This window comes from Rhincodon typus, chromosome 9 (assembly GCF_021869965.1).
Source record: "Rhincodon typus isolate 14 chromosome 9, sRhiTyp1.1, whole genome shotgun sequence".
Lineage (NCBI taxonomy): Eukaryota > Metazoa > Chordata > Chondrichthyes > Orectolobiformes > Rhincodontidae > Rhincodon > Rhincodon typus.
Window position 1 is genome coordinate 92,197,041 of NC_063340.1, and position 25,365 is coordinate 92,222,405.

Below are 25,365 nucleotides of genomic sequence, written 5' to 3' on the forward strand. Positions count from 1 at the left end.
CCTCCCACTCTCTCCCTATTTATTTCAGAACCCCCTTCCCCTCCCCCTTTTCTGATGAAGGGTCTAGGCCCGAAACGTCAGCCTCTCTGCTCCTATGATGCTGCTTGGCCTGCTGTGTTCATCCAGCTCTACACCGACTCAATGGGCTGAATGGCCTAATTCTTCTCCTGTGTCTTATGGTCCACCTTCTGATATCTCTCTTTCCCCCGGCTGCCCCAGGGAGGTGTGGTCTCCCTCCGGCTCCACCTCCCTGTGGGTGTGGTCTCCTTCCGCCTCCGCCTCCCTGTGGGTGCGGTGTGGTCTCCCTGTTTCCCCGCCTCCCTGTGGGTGTGGTCTCCCTGTGTCCCCGCCTCCTTGTGGGTGTGGTCTTCCCCCTTCCCCCCAAACCTGTGGGTGTGGTCTTCCCCGTGTCCCCGCCTCCCTGTGGGTGTGGTCTCCCTCTCCCCCTCCTGCTGTGGCCAGGTTCACTGCTCCCATCGTCGATGACGTCTATGGTTGCACCGTTTCGTCGCGAGTTGATGACGTCAGGATCGAAATGGCGGCGGCGGGGGCGGACGTGAGTCGAGAAGTGAGCCCGGGACCGGAGCCGGAGCCTGAGCCTGGGCGGCGTCTCCAGCAGCAGCAACAGCAACAACAACAACAACAACCCGGTGCCGTCTGCCTGATCGTACTGGGCATGGCGGGCTCGGGGAAAACCACGTTTGTTCAGGTATCTCTGACTGGGATACGTAGAAAATAGGTGTAGGAGTAGGCCATTCGGCCCATCACCTCCATTCAATGTGATTGTGGTTCATCGTGCAATCTCAGTATCGCCTCCCCTCTGTCTCCATACACCTTGATCCATTTAGCCGCAAGGGCCACATCCGCCTTGAATCTATCTGATGAACTGGCCCCAACAGCTCCCTGTGGGGGAGAATCCCACAAGTTCGCAACTCTCTGAGTGAAGTAATTATTCCTCATCTCAGTCCTGACTGGCTGATCCCATATTCTTAGACTGTGACTCCTAGTTCTGGACTTCTGCAACATTAGGAACATTTTTCCCACATCTAGTTTGACCAGTCCCATCAGAATTTTATGTGTTTCTATGAGATTCATAGAAACATAGAAGATAGGAGCAGGCAGAGGCCATCCTGCCCTTCGAGCCTGCTCGACCATTCATCGCGTTGACGGCTGATCGTCCAACTCAATAGCCTGTTTCCTCCCCATGACCTTTGATCCCATTCACCCCAAGTGCTATATCTACCCGCCTCTTGAATGCATTCAATGTTTTGGCATCAACTACTTCCAGTGGTAATGAATTCCACAGGCTCACCACTCTTTGGGTGAAGAAATGTCTCCTCATCTCTGTGCTAAACCGTCCATCCTGAATCCTTATACTGTGACCCCAGGTTTTGGACACACCCACCATCGGGAACATCCTCCTTGCATCTACCCTGTCCAGTCCTGTTGGAATTTTATAAGTATCTATGAGATCCTCCCTCATTCGTCTGAACTCTAGCAAAAACAGTTCCAACCTAGTCAATCTCTCCTCGTACGTCAGACCCGCCATCCCTGGAATTATCCTGGTAAACCTTCGCTGCATTCCCTCGAGAGCAAAGCATCCTTCCTCAGAAAGGGAGACCAAATTGCACACAATATTCCAGGTGTTATCACAACAAGGCCCTGTACAACTGCAACAACACATCCCTGCTCCTGTACTCAAAACCTCTCGCAATGAAGGCCAACATTTGCCTTCTTTACTGCCTACTACAGTTGCCCGCTTACCTTCAGTGACTGGTGCACAAGGACACCCAGGCTCTGCTGCACATCCCCTCCCCCAATTTACAGCTATTCAGGTAGTAATCTGCTTTCTTGTTTTTGCCTCTGAAGTGAATAACCTCACATTTTTCCAAATTATACAGTATCTGCCATTGATTTGCCCACTCACCCAACCTGTAGAGATCATGCTGAGCATTCCCCCTCATTCTTGTAAATTCCAATGAGTCCAATTCCAGTTGATCCAGTCTGTCTTCATATGTCAGTCCTGCCATTCCGGGAATCAGTCTGGTGAACCTATGCTGCACTCTCTCATTAGCAAGAATTTTGTTCCTCGGACTAACAGACCAAAATTCCACACAATACTCAGTTGAGAGGGAGTAGTAGGAGGCGGTAGGTCAGGGGCCTCACACACCAGACACCAGATGGTGCAAGGAAAACAAAATGCTGCAGGTGGTGGAAGTCTGAAACAAACACTGGATGCTGGATCAACTCAGCAAGTCTGCCAGCAACTATAATGTTAGTTCCGAAGAAGAGTTATATTGGACTCAAATAGTTGATTCTGTTTCTCTGTTCACAGAAGCTGCCAGGTCTGCTGAGTTCTCCAGTGTTCTGTGTTTGTAGCAGATGGTGGGAATATTTTGTGTATATGGGGAGGAATATGGGAGAGGACAGGGGACGGTGGGAGGAGTTATGTAAATGTGTTGAAAGTGGTTCAGTGGAGATGTACTAGATTTGATACCTGAAATGAGGTAAGATTGTACAGACTGGATTTCGTTCCACTGGAGTTTAGAAGTGGGTGGGGAGAGGATGGGGGAGAGGTGGTTGACAGCGGTAACATGATCAGAACATAATAGATCCTGAATGACATGACAAGGTGGATATGGAAACGATGATTTCTGGTGTGAGTCAGTCCAGAACTAGATGCCATTGTTTTAAAGTTAGGGGAGCTCTTTTGATTGAGAGTTTTTTTTTTGGAGCTTGTGTGACTTTGTGTCCCTGGCTCTCAATGTGGTGGAGGGCGATTGGAATGTGGATTTTATAATACAAACCAAACAGCCATGATCATGTTGAATGATGGAGGAGACTAGATGGACTGAATTTGTATGTTTGTATGAACTGTGCCTGAAGTACCTTTATAATGCATCTAGTATGAAACCCAATTATCGTCTTTAAGGGAAACCTGGAGAATCCTTATTTATACTTCCTAAGCAACTTGAGTTTGCAAAGATCCCGGAGACAGCAGCCCATGTTGATGATTCCTGACTATGTTTCAGAATGCCAGATATTCAACCAACTGAATATTTCAAACCTTATCCTTTGCCTTCAAGAACTAAGACACATTAGCCAAAAGGTTTTTTTCTCAGTGAACCTCTTCGGAGAGAAATCGTTTGTCCTCCTCCTCATTGAATGGATGCCTGGTTGTGAGTTGTTGAATAAGGTTTGGGATTTCTATTATAGTAAATTAATCAATTCTGCATTGTTGTGGAAAATTGTTTCTAATTAATAGTTTTAAATTTATTAAACCTGATTTATGAATCATTTTATTCCAAGTATAATATAGAGAAACATAAGATTGGCAATATTGGGCGCTGGGTAAGACAATTACATTTGAATAAAAGAAAAATACTATACACGCTGGAAATCTGAAAAATCTGACGCACATTAACTATTTCTTTCTCCAAGGATGCTGCCAGACCTGTTGAGTTTCTTCAGTATTCTCTGTATTTATAACAAGCACATTGACAACGTGAGGGGTGAATGATTGTGGGGCTAGAGAAAGACATTGCTGTACTCCTATCGTGACACTGTTATTTTGTTGTGACCAAGGCTGGTAGAGTTTATGACTACTCTACTCCATGGCTCAATATAAAGCTAACCAATTCTTGCACCTTTATTGAATAATGTGCAATCCATAATATAGGAGTATATCCCCAAAACATGGCAGTCTTAAGATATAGAGGAAAAAGAACTGATAACTTTGCAGAGATTGGCTATCTGGAAAAACACTTTCAATTGGTTATTCTTAAAGGCCAAAAGACAAAGAATAGAATGTTCTGGAGACTGCTCTGGTGATCTGGCCGTTGTAGTTGTAACTAATTACATATGATTGTCTCTGCAATATTTCAGACACAGCTTGCTCCGGGAATATGATATTGAGAAGAACAAATAGGTTTCACCCTGAACTGAACAAGAGTTTCCTCTTCAACAATGAGTGAGATCAAAGGGGCAGCCCATCCTCACGGACTTCTTGTCCCTACTACTTCCCAATACCAGAGCATTTTCCATTGGTCATTGTTCAGTCAGTCCCAGCAGAGTCAACAGCATAGCAATCATTTAGCACCCGTGGGGCCATTTACATGAAGCGTGGTTTAAAACAAAGTCTCCAATGTCCGCAGTGACTAATTAAAGAAACCACCCTAGATCTTTCCAGAAAATGTGAAATAAATCAAGTTTTCCACAATCCTTTAAAATTGAAGTCCTCTCAGAAGTATTAAAAATGAAACATATTCATAGCAATATGCTTCCTCAAGTTAAGGAGACACAGACTGTACATAGTACTCCTAGTGTGGTCTCACTAAATCTTTGTACAATTGGTCTGTTACAGTTGGGGCATGTGAGGATGTGGGAAGTGGTGAGTGAAAGTGAATGGGGGCTAAGGGGTAGATATGAGCAGAGAGAAATGGGGATGGAGGTAAAGAGATCAACGATTAATGAGGACAGGGTGAGAAAGAGGATAAGGGGACTGAGACATGGAGGATGGGTGTGTGGCTGCAGTTTGTGCATCATCTAATGGACACCATGTGATTCGTTTTCCTCATCTTTCCATCCTACAGAGACTGACCAGCCATCTCCACAGTAAGGGAACTCCACCTTACCTGATAAACCTGGACCCAGCAGTACATGAGATTCCTTTCCCAGCCAATATAGGTAAGGGCCTTGAATCAGGAGCAGGTTTCTGATCGGGCTGGGGTGTAGAAGCTGTGCAAGTAGAAATCAGGGTGTGGGAGGGGTTGCAGAATTAGGCTGGTGCAAGGGTCTCGCGTGAGGACTGGCCTGTGTACTCATTTTCAGTGGGGCCAGGACTTTAGGAGCTATGCACCATGGTCTGATAGAGCTCTGTTTTGCAGATATTCGGGACACTGTAAACTACAAGGAAGTGATGAAGCAGTATCCTTTTCATGGAGTGGGCTGGGTGATAGACATATAAACAGGTCGTATGAAGCATGTTGGTGCAGAGATAGTAGGAACTGCAGATACTGGAGAATCCAAGACAACAAGGTGCAGAGCTGGATGAACACAGCAGGCCGAGCAGAAAGGCTGACGTTTCGGGCCTAGACCCTTCATCAGAAATGGGGGAGGGGAAGGGGAAGGGGGTTCTGAAATAAATAGGGAGAGAGTGGGAGGCGGATAGAAGATGGATAGAGGAGAGGATAGGTGGAGAGGAAACAAACAGGTCGAAGAGGCGGGGATGGAGCCAGTAAAGGTGAGTGTAGGTGGGGAGTTAGGGAGGGGATAGGTCAGTCCAGGGAGGACGGACAGGTCAAGGGGGCGGATGAGGTTAGTAGGTAGGAGATGGGGGTGCGGCTTGTGGTGGGAAGAGGGGATAGGTGGGAAGAAGAACAGGTTAGGGAGGCGGGGACGAGCTGGACTGGTTTTGGGATGCGGTAGGGGGAGGGGAGATTTTGAAGCTTGTGAAATCCACATTGATACCATTGGGCTGCAGGGTTCCCAAGCGGAATACGAGTTGCTGTTCCTGCAACCTTCGGGTGGCATCGTTGTGGCACTGCAGGAGGCCCAGGATGGACATGTCGTCTGAGAAATGGGAGGGGGAGTTGAAATGGTTCGCGACTGGGAGGTGCAGTTGTTTATTGCGAACCGAGCGTAGGTGTTCTGCAAAGCGGTCCCCGAGCCTCCGCTTGGTTTCCCCGATGTAGAGGAGGCCACAACGGGTACAGCGGATGCAGTATACCACATTGGCAGATGTGCAGGTGAACATCTGCTTGATGTGGAAAGTCTTCTTGGGGCCTGGGATGGGGGTGAGGGAGGAGGTATGGAGACAGGTGTAGCACTTCCTGCGGTTGCAGGGAAAAGTGCCGGGTGTGGTGGGGCTGGAGGTGAGTGTGGAGCGGACAAAGGAGTCACGGAGAGAGTGGTCCCTCCGGAAAGCAGATAAGGGTGGGGAGGGAAAGATGTCTTTGGTGGTGGGGTCGGATTGCAGATGGCGGAAGTGTCGGAGGATGATGCGTTGGATCCGGAGGTTGGTGGGGTGGTACGTGAGGACGAGGGGGATTCTTTTTTGGTTCTTATTGCGTGGACAGGGTGTGAGGAATGAGTTGCGGGAAATGTGGGAGACACAGTTGAGGGCGTTCTCGACCACTGAGTGGGGGGAAGTTACGGTCCTTGAAAAAGGAGGACAACTGAGATGTACGGGAGTGGAATGCCTCATCCTGGGAGCAGATGCGGTGGAGGCGAAGGAATTGGGAATAGGGGATGGCATTTTTGCAGGAAGGTGGGTGGGAGGAGGAGTATTCTAGGTAGCTATGGGAGTCGGTGGGCTTGAAATGAATATCGGTTTCTAGGTGGTTGCCCGAGATGGAGACAGAGAGGTCCAGGAAGGAGAGAGAGGTATTAGAGATGGTCCAGGTAAACTTAAGGTTGGGGTGGAAGGTGTTGGTGAAGTGGATGAACTGTTCAAGCTCCTCGTGGGAGCACAAGGCGGCGCCAATACAGTCATCAATGTAACGGAGGAAGAGGTGGGGTTTAGGGCCAGTGTAGGTACGGAAGAGGGATTGTTCCACGTAACCTACAAAGAGGCAGGCGTAGCTTATGCCCATGCGGGTATCCACGGCCACCCCCTTTCTCTGTAGGAAGTGGGAGGAATTGAAAGAGAAGTTGTTGAGAGTGAGGACGAGTTTGGCTAAGCGGATGAGGGCGTCAGTGGAGGGGGACTGGTCGGGCCTGCGGGACAGGAAGAAGCGGAGGGCCTTTAGGCCATCTGTATGGGGAATGCAGGTGTCGAGGGACTGGACGTCCATGGTAAAGATGAGGTGTTGGGGACCGGGGAATTGGAAGTTCTGGAGGAGGTGGAGGGCATGGGTGGTGTCACGGACATATTTAGGGAGTTCCTGGACCAAGGGGGAGAAAATGGAGTCCAGATAGTTGGAGATAAGTTCGGTGGGGCAGGAGCAGGCGGAGACAATGGGTCGACCAGGGCATTCAGGTTTGTGGATTTTGGGAAGGAGATACATGTGGGCAGTGCGGGGCTGGGGAACGATGAGGTTGGAGGCCGTGGGTGGGAGGTCACCTGAGGTGATGAGGTTGTGGATGGTTTGGGGCTTGGGGGTGGGGTCATGATCAAGGGGGCGGTAGGAGGAGGTGCCCTTCCTGCAAAAATGCCATCCCCTATTCCCAATTCCTTCGCCTCCGCCGCATCTGCTCCCAGGATGAGGCATTCCACTCCCGTACATCTCAGTTGTCCTCCTTTTTCAAGGACCGTAACCTCCCCCCGCTCAGTGGTCGAGAACGCCCTCAACTGTGTCTCCCACATTTCCCGCAACACATTCCTCACACCCCCTCCACGCAATAAGAACCAAAAAAGAATCCCCCTCGTCCTCACGTACCACCCCACCAACCTCCGGATCCAACGCATCATCCTCCGACACTTCCGCCATCTGCAATCCGACCCCACCACCAAAGACATCTTTCCCTCCCCACCCTTATCTGCTTTCCGGAGGGACCACTCTCTCCGTGACTCCTTTGTCCGCTCCACACTCACCTCCAGCCCCACCACACCCGGCACTTTTCCCTGCAACCGCAGGAAGTGCTACATCTGCCCCCATACCTCCTCCCTCACCCCCATCCCAGGCCCCAAGAAGACTTTCCACATCAAGCAGATGTTCACCTGCACATCTGCCAATGTGGTATACTGCATCCGCTGTACCCGTTGTGGCCTCCTCTACATCGGGGAAACCAAGCGGAGGCTCGGGGACCGCTTTGCAGAACACCTACGCTCGGTTCGCGATAAACAACTGCTCCTCCCAGTCGCGAACCATTTCAACTCCCCCTCCCATTCCTCAGACGACATGTCCATCCTGGGCCTCCTGCAGTGCCACAACGATGCCACCCGAAGGTTGCAGGAACAGCAACTCGTATTCCGCTTGGGAACCCTGCAGCCCAATGGTATCAATGTGGATTTCACAAGCTTCAAAATCAACCCCCCCCCACCGCATCCCAAAACCAGTCCAGCTCGTCCCCGCCTCCCTAACCTGTTCTTCTTCCCACCTATCCCCTCCTCCTACCTATTAACCTCATCCGCCCCCTTGACCTGTCCGTCCTCCCTGGACTGACCTATCCCCTCCCTAACTCCCCACCTACACTCACCTTTACTGGCTCCATCCCCGCCTCTTCGACCTGTTTGTTTCCTCTCCACCTATCCTCTCCTCTATCCATCTTCTATCTGCCTCCCACTCTCTCCCTATTTATTTCAGAACCCCCTTCCCATCCCCCATTTCTGATGAAGGGTCTAAGCCCGAAACATCAGCCTTTCTGCTCCTATGTTACTGCTTGGCCCGCTGTGTTCATCCAGCTCTGCACCTTGTTGTCTGTGAAGCATGTTGGTGACTGGTGATATGTGAAAAAGACGAATGTGCTACTTATGTGCAGAAACAGGCCATTCAGCTGAACAGGCCCATACTGGTGTTTATGTTTTATAAGAGCTTCCTCCTGCACCTTTTTGTCTAATCTAAGTCTTATGTTATAGAGCTGTACAGCACGGAAACAAATCTTCGGTCCAACTCGTTCATGTCGACCAGATATCCTAAATTAATCTAGTCCCATTTGCCAGCATTTGGCCCATATCCCTCTAAACCCTTCCTCTTCATATACCCATCCAGATGCCTTTTTAAATGTTGTAATTGTACCAGACTCAACCTCTGGCAGCTTGTTCCATACATGCACCAACCTCTGTATGAAAATGCTGCCTTTCAGATCCCTTTTAAATCTTTCCCCTCTCACTTTAAACCTATACCTTCTAGTTTTGGACTCCGCTACCCTGGGAAAAAGATCTTGACTATTCACCCTATCCAAGCCTTTCATGATTTTATAAACTTCTACAACATCACCCCTCAGTCTCCAGCACTCCAGAGAAAATAGCCCCTCCCTATCGCTCAAACCCTCCAACTCCGGCAACATTCTTGTACATCTTTTCTGAAGCCTCTCAAGTTTAACAACATCCTTCCTAAAGCAGGGGGACCAGAATTAAATGCAGTATTCCAAAAGTGGCCTAACCAATGTCCTGTACTGCCACAACATGAACTCCAAACTCCTCTTTAATATGTTTTTCTATTTCTTTGTATCTCATGCTTATCTAGCTTCTCTTTCAACACTTGTGGAAGTGTCTTCTACATTTTTACCTCAAAATGAAGGGGCTTTACAGAATTCTCTGTTGAGTTTATAAGTGAATTATTCATCTCTCCCATGAGTGGGAACATTATCTTTTTGCCTACTGTAATGAATTATGTAATAATATCAAAGGTCTGTATCAAGTCACCCATCAGTCTTTTCCTTTCTGGAGAAAACACTCCTAGCCTGTTAACCTTTCTGATAAGTAAAGTCTCTGTTCTGATATAAGTATATCACGATTCAGACCACTGTGTGGTCTAACTGGGCGGTAGCTCTGCATCACTCGCTCTAACTGTGATCTAACTAGGGCTCACAGAATAAGGCCATTTGACCCATTGTGACTGCACGCGCTGTCCAAGTGAGCATTATAGCTTTGTGTCTTTCTCCTGTCTTTACCCCAAAAACCCTAAACATTTTTCAATTTAATTAATCATTTAATTCCCTCTTGAATGCCTCAGTTGACGTTATCTCAGTGCATTGAGTATAGGAGTTGGGATGTCATGTTGTGGCTGTACGGGGCATTGGTTAGGCCACTACTGCATTCAATTCTGATCTGCCTGCTATAGGAAAGATGTTGTTAAACTTGAAAGGGGTCAGGAAAGATTTACAAGCATGTTGTCAGGGTTGGAGGGTTTGAGTTATAGGGAAAGGCTGAATAGGCTGGGGCTATTTTCCCTGGAGTGTTGGAGGCTGAGGGATGACCTTATAGAAGTTAATAAAATCATGAGGGGCATGGATAGGGTGAATAGCTAAGGTCTTTTCCCCCAGGGTAGGGGAGTCGAAAACTAAAGGGCATAGGTTTAAGGTGAAAGGGGAAATATTTAAAAGGGACCTAAGAGGCAACTTTTTCACACAGAGGGTAGTGTGTGTATGGAATGAGCTGCCAGAGGAAGTGGTGGAGGCTGGCATAATTACAACATTTAAAAGGCATCTGGATGGGTACATGAATAGGAAGGGTTTAGAGGGATATGGGCCAAAGTCTGGCAAATGGAACTAGATTAATTTAGGATATCTGGTGGGCATGGATGAGTTGGGCCGAAGGGTCTGTGTCCGTGCTGTACAGCTCTATGACTCTGTGACCACCACCATACTTCCAAAGAGTGCATTCCAGACCCTAAAAACTCACTGTGTGAATAAGTTCTTTCCTACATTGCTCTTAGTTTTTTTGCAAACCCCTTTATATCTTGATCCTTTACAAGTAGGAACAGTTTCTCCCCATGTACTCTCTACAGCTCCCACATTATTTTGAAAACTTCTATTAGATTTCCTCTTGGCCCAAACAGTCCCAACCTTTCTGATCTCCCCTCCCAGCTAAAGTTTATTATTCCTGAAACCAGTCTCTGCTGCACTTGCTCCAATGTTTTCACATCCTTCCTACAATGTGTTCAGAACTGCATACAATACTGCAGCCAAGGTCTTTGGCAAGTACAACATAACCTCCTTGCTCTTGTACTGTATACATCTGTTAACAAAACCAAGAATGCTGGATGCTTTAATAACTGCTCTCACCTTCTGATTTTATCCCTGAAAAAGTGAACTTCAGTGCTTTGGTTATCCTCTTCTATGTAAATGGGCAAGTGCGAACTATACGGTAAATGGAAACGCCCTGGGGAAAATTGATGCACAGAGAGATCTGGGTGTTCAGGTCCATTGTACCCTGAAGGTGGCAACGCAGGTCGATAGAGTGGTCAAGAAGGCATACGGCATGCTTTCATTCATTGGACGGGGCATTGAGTACAAGAGTTGACAGGTCATGTTACAGTTGTATAGGACTTTGGTTCGACCACATTTGGAATACTGCGTACAGTTCTGGTCGCCACATTACCAAAAGGATGTGGATGCTTTGGAGAGGGTGCAGAGGAGGTTCACCAGGATGTTGCCTGGTATGGAGGGCTCTAGCTATGAAGAGAAGTTGAGTAGGTTAGGATTATTTACATTAGAAAGACGGAGGTTGAAGGGGGACCTGATTAAAGTCTACAAAATCATGAGAGGTATAGACAGGGTGGATAGCAAGAAGCTTTTTCCCAGAGTGGGGGACTCAATTACTAGGGGTCACGATTTCAAGGTGAGAGGGGAAAAGTTTAAGGGAGATATGCGTGGAAAGTTCTTTACACAGAGGGTGGTGGGTGCCTGGAACACGTTGCCAGCGGTGGTGGTAGAGGCAGGGACGACAGCGTCATTTAAGATGTCTCTAGACAGATCCATGAATGGGCAGGGAGCAGAGGGATACAGATCCTTGGAAAATAGGCGACAGGTTTAGATAGAGGATCTGGATCGGTGCAGGCTTGGAGGGCAGAAGGGCCTGTTCCTGTGCTGTAATTTTCTTTGTTCTTTGTTCTTATAACTGCTGAAGTATAATGTGGGTAAATGTGAAGTTATCCACTTTGGTAACAAAAGCAAGAAGGCAGATTATTTGAATAGTAATGGATTGGGAAAGGAAGAGGTGCAATGAGGCTGAGGTGTTCTTGGACACCAATCTCTGAAAGTAAGCATGCAACAGGCAGTGAATAAAGCAGGTGGTATGTTGGCCATCGTAGCTAGTGGATTTGAGTACAGGAGCAGGGACATGTCAGTACATTGTACAGGACCTCAGTGAGACCACATCTGGAGTATTGCGTGCAAGTTTGCTCTCCTTTCCTGAGGAAGGATGTTCTGCTATAAGCAAAGGTTTGTCTGATTGATTCCTGGGATGATGCCTGAAGAGCAACTGGATCAGCTGGGACTATGTTCACTGAAGTTTAGTAGAATGAGGAGGGATCTCATGGAAACCTATAAACCTCTTAAAAGACTAGACAGGGTAGATGCAGGAAGGATGTTCGCAATGTCAGGAAAGTCCAAAACCAGGGTCTAAGGATAGTGAGGAGATCATTTAACACTGAGATGAGAAGAAATTTCTTCACCCAGAGAGTGGTGAGCCTCTAGAATTGTCTGCCACAGGTGAGGCCAAGACATAGAATGTTTTCAAGAAGGAAACTGATATAGTTCTTGGGGCTAAACGCATCAAAAGATGTGGGGAGAAAATGGGAACACGGTACTCTGTTGGATGATTCAGCCATGATTGTATTGAATGATTGAGCAGGCTCGAAGGGCCCAAGTTCTAGACATGCTGTTATTTTCTACATTTCTATCTGTGCGAGATCTCAGCCTGTCTGCTGTCGGTCTGCCAGCTGATTTATTTCCCTGAACTGCAGCTCCAGGTATGGTCTTGGACCCAATGGTGGCATCGTAACAGCTTTAAACCTGTTCGCAACACGGTTTGATCAGGTGAGAGTTTATTGGTTGTGGGGGAGGGGTGGAGGGAGAGTGCTCATTTTAGAATCTACAGCCGTGCTTCTTCTGTCTGATCCATTATGGCTCTGCTCCCTCTCCGTGCCTTCGTGTCACCGAGTTATTCCCATAACTAGATAATGTTCTAGTTGTTGAATTTACTGTACCATGGCATTGAAATTTGAAGGGGTTATTTTATAAAACATTTGTGTGTTTTGTTATTGATGTTATTCCTTTTCACTCTGTCTGGTATAGGTTATGAAATTTATTGAGAAGAGACAGCGAGACTGTGGGTGAGTGAGTTTTGTGGCAGACGTGGAGGCCATTCAAGCCATTGACTGAAGTTCCACTTTAGCCTTTCCTTTTCTCTCTTAGAAATGATGTTTCAATCTTTGCCCTATCCATCCTTAAGTTCAAATATTCTCAATCATAATGCCTCAAATTTTTTAGACTGTTGGATGGATGTGTTGGTAAAGTGTTTGTTGCCATACTGGAACGTAACAGAAATTTAGACAGAGAACTGAAACTTGCAAAAAGAAGTGGAGCAATATCACAACTGCAATGCAGCGAGATTCAATAGAAGAACATTGAGATTAGAGTCCATGATAAGGTTGTAGGCTACAAAAAGGCAAATTCAAGGAGAGAGGTGATTTGGAACAAATTCATTGATTGAAAAGTTAAACAGGTCAATATGTGTGTGTACTAGTGTGTAAATGTCAAATCCAGTGAGACCAGGCAGAATTCTCTGGTCCTAAAGAAGGAATGAAGAATGGTAGAAGTGCTTAATTAGGTGAGAGTTGAAAATTCAGAAGCTTATGCAGGGTAAACCTTTGCAATGACTTTCTTTAACCTTTAGAAAGCATATCGACCTTCCAGACTGCAGATATCAGGAAGCCTATCTGCATGCATTTGCATCTCATTAAAAACACAACTTGCCAGTAATAACTTCCTCTGCCAATTAAGTTCTACCCAATTGTGAAATATGTGCCTTCACAAACTTGACTATCTGTTTCTAAATGGCTTACACGTCATGAGCTTCACTTCTCCTCGGACTTCAGAGTGAGTACTTTCCGCTTTGTCTGTCTTGTGATAGGTTTAAGTCAAGGTTAACGTTTGAATTGTAGTGTTGGTACTGCAAGTGGAATGAAAATGACAAATCCAGTCTGAAGGAGGATCAGTAGGATGAGGAGGAGCAATGGGCAGGCAAGGATGGAGTATTGCCTGTCCAAGGGTAGAACAGTAGACATGCCTGCACATTCCAGATCTGCCTGGAGTTGTTCAGGCAGGTTGTATATTGCAGAGAGCTGACTGTCATAGTCATGGTTGGCGCTGTCAAACGTTAATGCCTGGTGATGTGAATGGTGGTACTGAGTGACAGCCAGTATAGTCAGCAATCATGGGGAAGGAGCTGGATGAACAGTGGGAATTGTATGGTCATGGACAGGGGGAGGTGGATAATCTTAGAGCGGGTCATGAAAAAATGAGTGTGCCGGTCACCGAGAGAATAGGAGAGTTTAACATCAGCAGGGGATTGGGACTTTTAGCTTAGCACTTGGGCACAATGGATGGGGTCAGTGGAAATGTAGGGAGATTCCAGAGTAATGGCAACAGGAATCACAAGGTGGTGTGGGTGAACGATAATTTAGGGTAGAAGGAGAGAGATATGGGAAATATGAGTTTTCAATATTCTCCCAAGGAAGCCTCAGGTGCTGGTAAATAAACAATACAGGAAGTAGGCAAACAATTTTTACATGGGCCAAGTTCATTGCTAAGAATGTTTATCTGACTGAAGGGATATCTTATTGAGTCCAGTGGATAAAGAGCCATGTTCAGCTAATGAACCAGCATTGCTCCAGATCACATGGCATTGCATTTCAGTAGTGACAGTACATTGTGGTTGATTGGCATCTTGTGATATCTGAAGTATGGGTTATGAAGGAAGGGAGAGATATACATGAACAAGCGTACGTCACTAGGCTCTTTCACCTTGCTCCACCATTCAGTAAGAATGTTGTTGATCTGATTTTAACTTCAACTCTACATTCCTGCATATCCCAATATTTTTTCATCCCCTTGGTAATCAAGAATCTATGTACCTCTGCCTTAAAAATATTCAATGATTTTGCGCTCACCGCCTTTTGAGGAAGGGAATTCCAAAGGCACTCAACCCTCTGAGAGAGAAAGTAATTCCTCATCTTGGTTTTAAATGGCCATCCCTTATTTTTAAACCGTGACCCTTAATTGTAGATTCTCCCACAAGAGGAAACATCCTTTCAACATCTGTGTGGTCAAGTCTTCTTTTATGTGATTCGTTAAGTTACCTCTTACCTCTGACTCTTGTAAGCTCCAGAGGATACAGGCCTAGCCTTTCCACATAAGGCAATCTGCTCATTTCACCTATTAGTCTAGTCAACCTTCTCTGAACTGCTTCCAACGCATTATATTCCACAGTAAAAACAGTGACCAGTACCATACATAGTACTCCAAATGCAGTCTCACTAAGGCTCTGTATAACTGAAGCATAACCTCCCTACTCTTACATTTAAATCCCCTCGCAATAAGCCATAACATTGTTAGTTTTCCTGATTACTTGCTGTACCTACAAACTAATCTATGATTCATGCACATGGGCACCCAGGTCTTTCTGCATCTCAGAGCTCTGCAACCTCTCATCATTTACATAATAGGCTTCTTCTTTATTCTTTCTGTCAAAATGGGAATAGTACTCCATTTGCCACGTATTTGCCCACTCACTTAACCTATCTCATCCCTTTTGTAGGCTTCCTTTGTCCTTTTCACAACTCACTTTCCTTTCTGTTTGTGTCATCAGCAAATTTAGCAACACTATCTTGGATCCTTTCATCCAAGAGTTGAACCCCAAGCACTGACCCCTGTGACAAACCACTTATGAGATCCTACCAGCGTGAAAAAGACACACTTATATAAGTGTTAAGAAGCCCATGTGGCATAGGGCAACATTCTCCATGCCTGGAGTTATTAGTTTCCCAGCTGAAAGCTTGTAACAGATAAGGATAGGATGGTGTTGGCAGCAGATCTGTAAAGACCAAAGCAGTTGTGTTGCATCCTTGCTGAAGGGAATGACTATTGTGTACAGGACGATGCATGGACATGCTTCAAGTATCCCAGCCTTTCCCATTGTGTCCGTGCATGTAGTTGTTTTGCTGCAAGTAGTTTTCCTGTGGGATCACGGGGATGGACCTCATCATGATCTACGTTTTGGGTAAGAAGGTAGCCAGGAGAGGAAAATACTAAGTGAAGGGCTTAAAGTGCTATCATGGAGCAGGTTTGGAGGACACAACTCAAAGAAAATTATACCTGTATGGATGAATCAACTGTATTTGCAGATCTCCAAAAACTGACAGTACTATAGAACATCCCTGCACCCCTGGTCATGGTACAGATGAGAAGGGAATAGTGCAGAAGGATAAGTGAGCAGCAACAGCAGACACAGATTGAGCCTGCAGAGGCACAAGCAGGACCCACAATGACAATGAGCATTGGTCAGAAACAGAATCTGCATGATGTTGCAGCCACCTCCACTGGCCAATACGATGCAGATAGTGCCTCAGAATATTTCAGGGGGTTATGTTCTACCTTTGGCAGCTGCAGGATAAGGACATGCAGCTCCAGGAACTCGGAGGCAGTCCTATGCCTGTCGTCTTGAAGCTATCCACAGCCCTGAACTTGTGGTTTGTCCCAGGCTACTCTGGGGACCTCCATGAAATCACTGCCAGCCTCAAGTGTATATGAAGGTCACTGATGCTCTCCTCTGAACAGCCAGAATTTTGTGAGGGCTCCCATGGATGCAGAGACCATGGCAGTGGTGTTTCCCACAAGTGCAGTAAACAATAGCTTGCTATTGCTGCCATTAGAACACCTTGGGAATTGCAGTTGTTTTTATCAACAGAACTTCTGCAATATACAACTAATATGTGCCCAAACCACCCAAATATCCCAGTTTCTGCACAATATCCAGGGAATTCTCAAGACTTCTACATTCTGGAGGGCACAAGTGGCTGTAGTCTTTAATGCTGATCAGTTCCAGCTGGCTACTGGAAGATGAAGACTATGCCTTGAAGTCCCCAGACTTCTGCTAAAGAGAGGTATAACATTGTACATGCTTCCACAAAGGTCAGCATTGAAGTGGTGATAGGACTGCTCAAAATGAACATCAGATGATTAGACCACTGAGCTGGTGCACTGCAGTATATACCAGAAAGAATAGGGGCTCTTGTGGTGGGGTTGTAATGCCCTAACTTCTGAATCAGGAAACCTGGTTCATGTCCCACCTGCTCCTGAGCTGTGTAACAGAATCTGTGGACCAGTTGGTTAGAAATTTTCCTACACCAGAAGAAATAATCGCACCAGTACATAACGCTGTACCCGTCACAACCTCATTCAACAAAAAGAGGACATCTTTAGAGATAAAGAGATATCTTCTGATAATGAAGGGGAAGGTGATGATGGAGGAAGCCAGGAGATTGCTTACGAACATAATTCATGCGATGGTCAGACAAGGCAGATAGGCCTGTGAAAAACCTACTGCGAATAGATTCCAGGTGGAGTGATGTACAGATACTGCTCCTATTTTACTCCCTTATCCTTTTATCCATTTAGCCCAAAGTACTACATCTAACTCCTTTTGGAAGACACTAAATGTTTTGGCCGCAACTGCTTTCAGTAGCAGAGAATTCCATATGTTCACCACTCTCTGCTTGAAGAAATTTCTCCTCGTCTCAGTCCTAAATGGTTTACCCTATATCCTTAGACAGTGTACCCTGGTTCTGGACTCCCCTATTATTGGGAGCGTCCCATCTGCATTCATTATGGTAGAATTTTATCGTTTTCTATTAGACTCTCCCCTCATTCTTCTGAACTCCAGCGAATATAATCCTAATCAATTCATTTCATACAGAAGTCCTGCCATCCTAGTGCAGCTCCAAACCTTAAGAAACTCAAAGCAGCCCACCCAATTGGCACCCCATTCATAACCATAAGCATCCACACTCTCTGCCACCACCTATAAGATGCACTCCAGCAACCTGTCAAAGCTCCTTTGACTGCTTCCTTCAAACATGAGATCTCAACCACCTGGAAAGACAAGCGAAGCAGATATATCAAAACTCCAAAGAAAACAAATTAAACTGGAATGGTCCTCCTGGCATTGACTTAGGCACAAGAAACGACAGCAGCAAACACAATGGTTGACTTCAACTTTCCTCTTATTGACTGGAATTCCTTTAGAGCCAAGGAGTCGGATAGAGAGCATTTTGTTAGGTGTGTCCAGGAGGGCTCTTTGAGACAGTACGTTGACAATCCAACCAGAGAGGAGACCATACTAGACTTGGTATTGAGGAATGAACCAGGACAGGTGATCAATATTTAAGTAGGAGCGCATTTTGGGCTTGGTGACCATAACTCCATAAGATTTCGAGTAGTCATGGACAAGGACAAGAGTGGCCCTCGGGTGAGGATGCTTAATTGGGCAAAGGCCAATTACATCCAAATTAGACAGAAGCTGGGGAATGTGGATTGGGAGCAGTTATTTGAGGGCAAATCTATGTCTGGCATGTGTGAGGCTTTTAAAGATCAATTGATTAAAGTGCAAGACGTGCATGTCCTGACAAAACTGAAGGATAGGAATGGCAGGATCCAGGCACCGTGGATGACAAGGGAAATTGTAAGCTTAGTCAAAAGGAAACATACGATAGGTCCAGGCAGCTACAAACTAGCGAAGCCCTTGAGGAGTGTTAGGAAGGAACTTAAAAGTAGAATTAGGAAGGTAAAAGGGGCCATGAAATGCCTTTAGCAAAAAGGGTCAAGGAGGATCCCAAGGCTTTTTATGCATAGAATAGAAGGAAGAGGGTAACAAGGGAAAGAGTAGGCCCACTCAGGGACAAAGGAGTGAAGTTAATTGTGGAGCCACCAGAAGTGGGAGAGATCCTGAATGAGTACTTTGTATCGATATTCATCAAGGAGAAGGACATGACTAATGCTGAGGTCAAGAATGAGTGTGTGAATACTCTAGAGAATGTCAAGATATTGAAGGAGGAAGCTTTAGGTATCCTGAATTGCATTAAGGTAGACAAGTCCCCGGGGCCAGATGGGACCTATCTGAGATATTTATAGGAAGCAAGGGGAAAAATGGCTGATGCATTAGCGGATATCTTCACATCTTCTTTGACCACAGGAGAGGTTCCAGGGGACTGGAAGTCAGCCAATGTTGTTCCTTTGTTTAAGAAAGGAAGCAGGGATGATTCGGGAAATTATAAGCTGGTGAGTCTGACGTCTGTGGTGGGGAAGCTCTTGGAGAAGATACTGAGGGACAAGATGTGTGCACATTTGGAAGAAAATAGACTAGTTAGTGACCGGCAGCATGGTTTTGTACGGGGGAGCTCATGTCTCACCAACCTGATTGAATTTTTTTGAAGAAGTGACAAAGTTAATTGATGATGGAAGGGCTGTGGATGTAGTTTAAATGGACTTTAGTAAGGCATTTTATTAAGTCCCAGGGTACAAAAACTCAAATCATATGAGATTCGGGGTGGGTTGGCTAGATGGATACAAAACTGGCTTGGGCGTAGAAGACAGTGGGTAGCGGTGGAAAGGTGTATTTCAGAATGGAGACCGGTAACTAGTGGTGTTCCACAGGGATCAGTCTTTGGTCCTTTGTTGTTTGTAGAATATATAAATGATCTGGAGGAAAATGTGGGTGGTCTGATAAGCAGGTTTGCAGATGACACGGAGATTGGTGGAGTTGCTGATAGCGCCGATGATTGTGAAAGTATACAACAGGATATAGATAGATTGGTGACTTGGGCACAGAAATGGCAGATGGAGTTTAATCCAGGCAAATGCGAGGTGATGCATTTTGGAGGATCAAATTTAGGTGTGTAAATGGCAGAACTCTTAGGAACATTAACATACAGATGGATCTGGGCATGCAGGTCCACAGTTCCCTAAAAGTGGCAACATAGGTAGTCAAGGTGATTAAGTAGGTATATGGCATTCTTGCCTTCATCGCATGGAGTACAAGAGTTGGCAAACCCTGTTGCAGCTATATAAAATCCTGGTTAGGCTGCATTTGGAGTATTGCGTGCAGTTTTGATCACCACATTACCAGAAGAAAGTGGAAGCTTTGGAGACAGTGCAGACAAAGTTCACCAGGATGTTGCCAGGTCTTGATGGTATTAGCTATGAGGAAAGGTTAAAAAGACTAGGATTGTTTTCACTGAAAAGATGGCCGCTGAGAGGAGACCTGATAGAGCTCTAAAAAATTATGAGAGGCATAGATAGGGTGGATAGTTAGAGGCTTTTTCTCAGGGTTAAAGTTTCAATTACAACGGGGCACAGGTTCAAGTTGAGAGGGCAAAAGTTTAAGGGAGATGTGCGTGGGAGGTTTTTCACTGGAGCCTGGAATGCACTGTCAGAGGTGGTGGTGGAAGCAGGCACGCTGGCGACATTTAAGAGGCTTCTGGATGGTTACATGAATAGGGAGGGAATAGAAGGATACATACTGAATAAGGGCAGAAGGTTTGTAGTTTAGTTTAGTCGGGGCATGGTGATCAGCACAGGCTAGGAGGGCCGGAGGGTGTGTTCCTGTGCTGTACTTCTCTTTAGTAATCCTGTTGACCCTGCAAAATGCTGCTTATTAGCAACTGGAGACAAGTGCCATTCTTGGTAGAGCTGTGTCACAGACTAGTCAAACAACAGCCTGACGTAGTCATACTCACCAAATCAGAATTAGGGTGGCACAGTGGTTAGCACTGCTGCCTCACAGCGCCAGGGACCTGGGTTCAATTCCAGCCTTGGGTGACAGTCTATGTGATATTTGCACGTTATTTGCTGCAGGTAGATCCTCAAAGCCCTTAGAATAGAATTCCTACAGTGTGGAAACAGGCCCTTTGGCCCAACAAGTCCACACTGAACCTCAGAGCATCCCACCCAGACTCCTCCTGCTATAACCCACCTAATCTACACATCCCTGTGGGCAATTTAACAAGGCCAATTCATCCAGTCTGCACATCTTTGGACTGTGGGAGGAAACCGGAGCACCCGGAGGAAACCCACGCAGACATAGGGAGAATGTGCAAACTCCACACAGACAGCCGCCCGAGGCTGGAATTGAACCCGGGTCCCTGGCACTGTGAGGCAGCAGTGCTAACCACTGAGCCACCGTGCCACCCACATTCTGCCAATGTCTGCGTGGGTTTCCACTGGGTGCTCTGGTTTCCTCCAAAGATGAATTGAGTTCTGAGGAAGGGTCATCGGACCCGAAATGTTAACTCTGATTTTTTTCTTCACGGATGCTGCCAGACTTGCTGAGTTTTTCCAGCAACTTAGATTTTGAATAGATTGGTCAACTCAATGAAGAGATCAGATCTAAACTCTGCAGTTCTGTTACATCCAGTCATGAATGGTAGTGAGCAATTAGACAACTACCAGGAGGTGGAGGACAGTGCAAAAATATCCCCAACCTCCATGATGGAAGATACCAATAGATGAATGCTAAAGACAATGTTGAAGCATTTTTCTCTACCTTCAACCATAAGTGCTGTATGGATGATCCATCTCCTTCTGCTCCTGATGTGTCCAGTACCTCTCATGCCAGTCTTCCCCAGATCAATTTACTCCACATGATATCAGAAAACATCTGAAGGCAGTGCATTCTGCAAAGGCTATGGCCTCTATCAGTTTTCCAGCAATAGTACTTGAAGACTTGTTCTCCAGAACTGGCTGTGCCTCGGGCCAAACTGTTCTTGAACAACTACAACGCTGGCATCTACTTGGCCAATTATGACCTATGGAAAAATCCAATCCGGCCATAAAGTTAACATTATGCGTCCGTCTATTCTTGACCATTGGCAAAGTGATGGAAGGAGTCGTCAGCTGTGTTATCAAGCAGCACATTCTTAACAGTAACCCACACACTGCTCAGTTTTTGGTTCTGCCAGGGATATTAAGCTTCTGACTTTATTACAGCCTTTGTCCAAACGCTTGGGTGTGGGAATGCTGACTCCAGAAGTTAAGTAAGTGACTGCTCTTGACATCAAGGTAGTATTTGATTGAGTATTGCATCACGCAACCTTGGCAAAGCAGGAACCAGTGTGGTAAGGATATTAGCATACTTTGTTTGAGTTAAGATTTTGAACAAGTGGCATGGAGATTTAATAATTAACCCAGATAACACAGTGGGAGCCTACAACCCAATGGTCTCCATGTGGACTTTACCAGGTTCAAAATCTCCCCACCCCATGACCAACCCTCCATCTCATCCCCGCCTCTTTGACCTGACACAACCTGTCCATCTTCTCTCCCACCTAGCCACTCCTCCCACCTCACTGACCAATCCCCACCACTGCCTACCTGCACTCACCTGTCACCATCCCACCTACCTTCCCCAGACCCACCCCTCCTCTATTTATTTCGGAGCTCCCTTCCCCCTCTCCAATTTGTGAAGAAGGGTCCCGACCCGAAATGTTAGCTTTGCTGCTCCTCTGATGCTGCCTGGCCTGTTGTGTTCCTCCAGCTCCACATTGTTTATCCCTGACTCCAGCATCGACAGTTCTTACTATCTCTTAATAATTAACCTGCCAATTTTATGAAGACCATATCATTTAATTTTCTGTATTTTTGCTTTTGGACAAAAATGGGAAGCGACTGTTTTAAGATCCAGGATAGTGGAAGGAATTACTTTTAAAAACAGATTATTGGAGGTCAGAGATAGTAGGAACTGCAGATCAAAGAACAAACAAAGAACAAAGAAAATTGCAGCACAGGAAAGGCCCTTCGGCCCTCCAAGCCTGCGCTGATCCAGATCTTCTATCTAAACTTGTCGCCTATTTTCCAAGGATCTGTATCCCTCTGCTCCCTGCCCATTCATGGATCTGTCTAGATACATCTTAAATGACGCTATCGTGTCCGCCTCTACCACCTCTGCTGGCAACGTGTTCCAGGCACCCACCACCCTCTGTGTAAAGAACTTTCCACGCACATCTCCCTTAAACTTTTCCCCTCTCACCTTGAAATCGTGACCCCTAGTAATTGAGTCCCCCACTCTGGGAAAAAGCTTCTTGCTATCCACCCTGTCTATACCTCTCATGATTTTGTAGACTTTAATCAGGTCCCCCCTCAACCTCCGTCTTTCTAATGTAAATAATCCGAATCTACTCGACCTCTCTTCATAGCTAGCGCCCTCCATACCAGGCAACATTCTGGTGAACCTCCTGTGCACCCTCTCCAAGGCATCCACATCCTTTTGGTAATGTGGTGACCAGAACTGCACGCAGTATTCCAAATGTGGTCGAACCAAAGTCCTATACAACTGTAACATGACCTGTCAACTCTTGTACTCAATGCCCCGTCTGATGAATGAAAGCATGCCATATGCCTTCTTGACCATTCTATCGTCTTGCGTTGCCACCTTCAGGGTACAATGGACCTTAACACCCAGATCTCTGTGTGCATCAATTTTCCCCAGGGCTTTTCCATTTACCACATAGTTCGCTCTTGAATTGGATCTTCCAAAATGCGTCACCTCGCATTTGCCTGGATTGAACTCCATCTGCCATTTCTCCGCCTAACTCTCCAATCTATCTATATTCTGCTGCATTCTCCCACAGTCCCCTTCACTATCTGCTACTCCACCAATCTGAGTGTCATCTGCAAACTTGCTAATCAGGCCATCTATACCTTCCTCCAGATCATTTATGTATATCACAAACAACAGTGGTCCCAATGCGGATCCCTGTGGAGCACCACTGGTCACAGTTCTCCATTTTGAGAGACTCCCTTCCACTACAACTCTCTGTCTCCTGTTGCCCAGCCAATTCTCTATCCATCTAGCTAGTACACCCCGGACCCCATGCGACTTCACTTTCTCCATCAGCCTACCATGGGGAACCTTATCAAACGCCTTACTGAAGTCCATGTATATGACATCTATAGCCCTTCCCTCATCTATCAACTTTGTCACTTCCTCAAAGAATTCTATCAAGTTGGTAAGACATGACCTTCCGTGCACAAAACCATGCTGCCTATCACTAATAAGCCCATTTTCGTCCAAATGTAAATAGATCCTATCTCTCAGTATCTTCTCCAGCAGCTTCCCCACCACTGACGTCAGGCTCACCAGTCTATAATTTCCTGGATTATCCTTGCTACCCTTCTTAAACAAGGGACAACCTTAGCAATTCTCCAGTCCTCTGGGACCTCACCCGTGCTCAAGGATGCTGCAAAGATATCTGTTAAGGCCCCAGCTATTTCCTCTCTTGCTTCCCTCAGTAACCTGGAATAGATCCCATCTGGACCTGGGGACTTGTCCACCCCAGTGCCTTTTAGAATACCCAACACTCCCCCCCTCCTTATGCCAACTTGACCTAGAGTAATCAAACATCTATCCTTAACCTCAACATTCGTCATGCCCCTCTCCTTAGTGAATACCGAACGAAGTACTCATTAAGAATCTCATTCATTTTCTCTGACTCCTCGCATAACTTCCCTCCTTTGTCCTTGAGTGGGCCAACCCTTTCTCCAGTTACCCTCTTGCTCCTTATGTATGAATAAAAGGCTTTGGGATTTTCCTTAACCCTGTTTGCTAAAGATATCTAATGACCCCTTTTAGCCCTCTTAATTCCTCGTTTCAGTATGGTCCAACTTTCCCGATATTCCTCCAAAGTTTTGTCTGTTTTCAGTCGCCTAGACCTTATGTATGCTTCCTTTTTCCTCTTTGCTAGTCTCACAATTTCACCTGTCATCCATGGTTCCCTAATCTTGCTCTTTCTATCCCTCATTTTCACAGGGACATGTCCGTCCTGCACTCTAATCAACCTCTGTTTAAAAGCCTCCCACATATCAAATGTGGATTTACCCTCAAACAGCTGCTCCCAATCCACATTCCCCAGCTCCTGTCGAATTTTGCTATAGTTGGCGTTTCCCCCAGTTCAGCATTCTTCTTTTAGGACCACTCTCATCTTTGTCCATCAGTATTCTAAAACTTACGGAATTGTGATCACTATTCCCAAAGTAATCCCCTACTGAAACTTCAACCACCTGGCCGGGCTCATTCCCCAACACCAGGTCCAGTATGGCCCCTTCCTGAGTTGGACTATTTACATACTGCTCGAGAAAACCCTTCTGGATACTCCTTACAAATTCTGCTCCATCTGAACCCCTAGGGAAAGGACACCTACCATTAACCCTATCAATACCCTTCATAATTTTGTAAACTTTTATAATGCCTCCTCTCTACCTCCTACGCTCCAATGAAAAAAGTCCCGGCCTATCCCGCCTTTCTTTATAACTCAATCCTTCCATACCCGGCAGCATCCTGATAAAGTCTTCTGAACCCTCTCCAGCTTAGTAATATCCTTTCTATATAACTCGGCAACCAGACCAGGACAGAGTACTCTAGAACTGTTCTCAACGTGCCAATATTGACTAACAAACACCAACCTATACTCATCATGTTTGCCTGCACATGGTCCATAGCTGACTATGCCCTGACATTTTATGTACTCATCCAGATACTTCTTAAATGTTGTGAGAATACCTGCCTCCACCACCCTCTCAGGCAGCACGTTCCAAATATCTACCACCATCTGGGTGAATTGTGTTTTCTCAAATCTCCTGTAAATTGTTTACTCCTTAAGCTTATGCCCACTGACGTTAGACACATCTGCCTTGGGGAAGAGCTTCTTCAATCTGTTTTGTCTATGCCTCTTATAATGTGGTTTACCTCAATCAGTTCCACCATCATCCTCCTTTGTTTCAAGGAGAATAAGCCCAACCAATTCAGTCTCTCCTCATAACTGAGGCAACATCCTGATGAATCTCTAGTGCAATCATATCTTTCCGATCAAACACAAAGTTACTGGAAAAGCTCAGCAGGTCTGGCAGCGTCTGTGGAGGAGAAAACAG

General features: G+C 46.1%; 2 protein-coding genes across 2 annotated transcripts in view; both read left to right on the forward strand.

Annotated features, from left to right (window-relative positions):
- Positions 1-25,365, forward strand: part of LOC109911570 (EMILIN-1) — a 222,519-nt gene that overhangs the window by 49,768 nt on the left and 147,386 nt on the right. The window lies entirely within an intron of this gene.
- The window catches only part of gpn1 (GPN-loop GTPase 1), a 51,016-nt gene continuing 26,028 nt past the window's right edge, over positions 378-25,365 (forward strand). Inside the window, exons 1-5 of the mRNA XM_048600906.1 lie at positions 378-709; positions 4,593-4,686; positions 4,887-4,926; positions 12,357-12,423; positions 12,682-12,719. Coding sequence (XP_048456863.1) covers positions 536-709; positions 4,593-4,686; positions 4,887-4,926; positions 12,357-12,423; positions 12,682-12,719 — 413 coding nt within the window. The 5' untranslated portion in view covers positions 378-535. The remainder of the gene's footprint in view (positions 710-4,592; positions 4,687-4,886; positions 4,927-12,356; positions 12,424-12,681; positions 12,720-25,365) is intronic.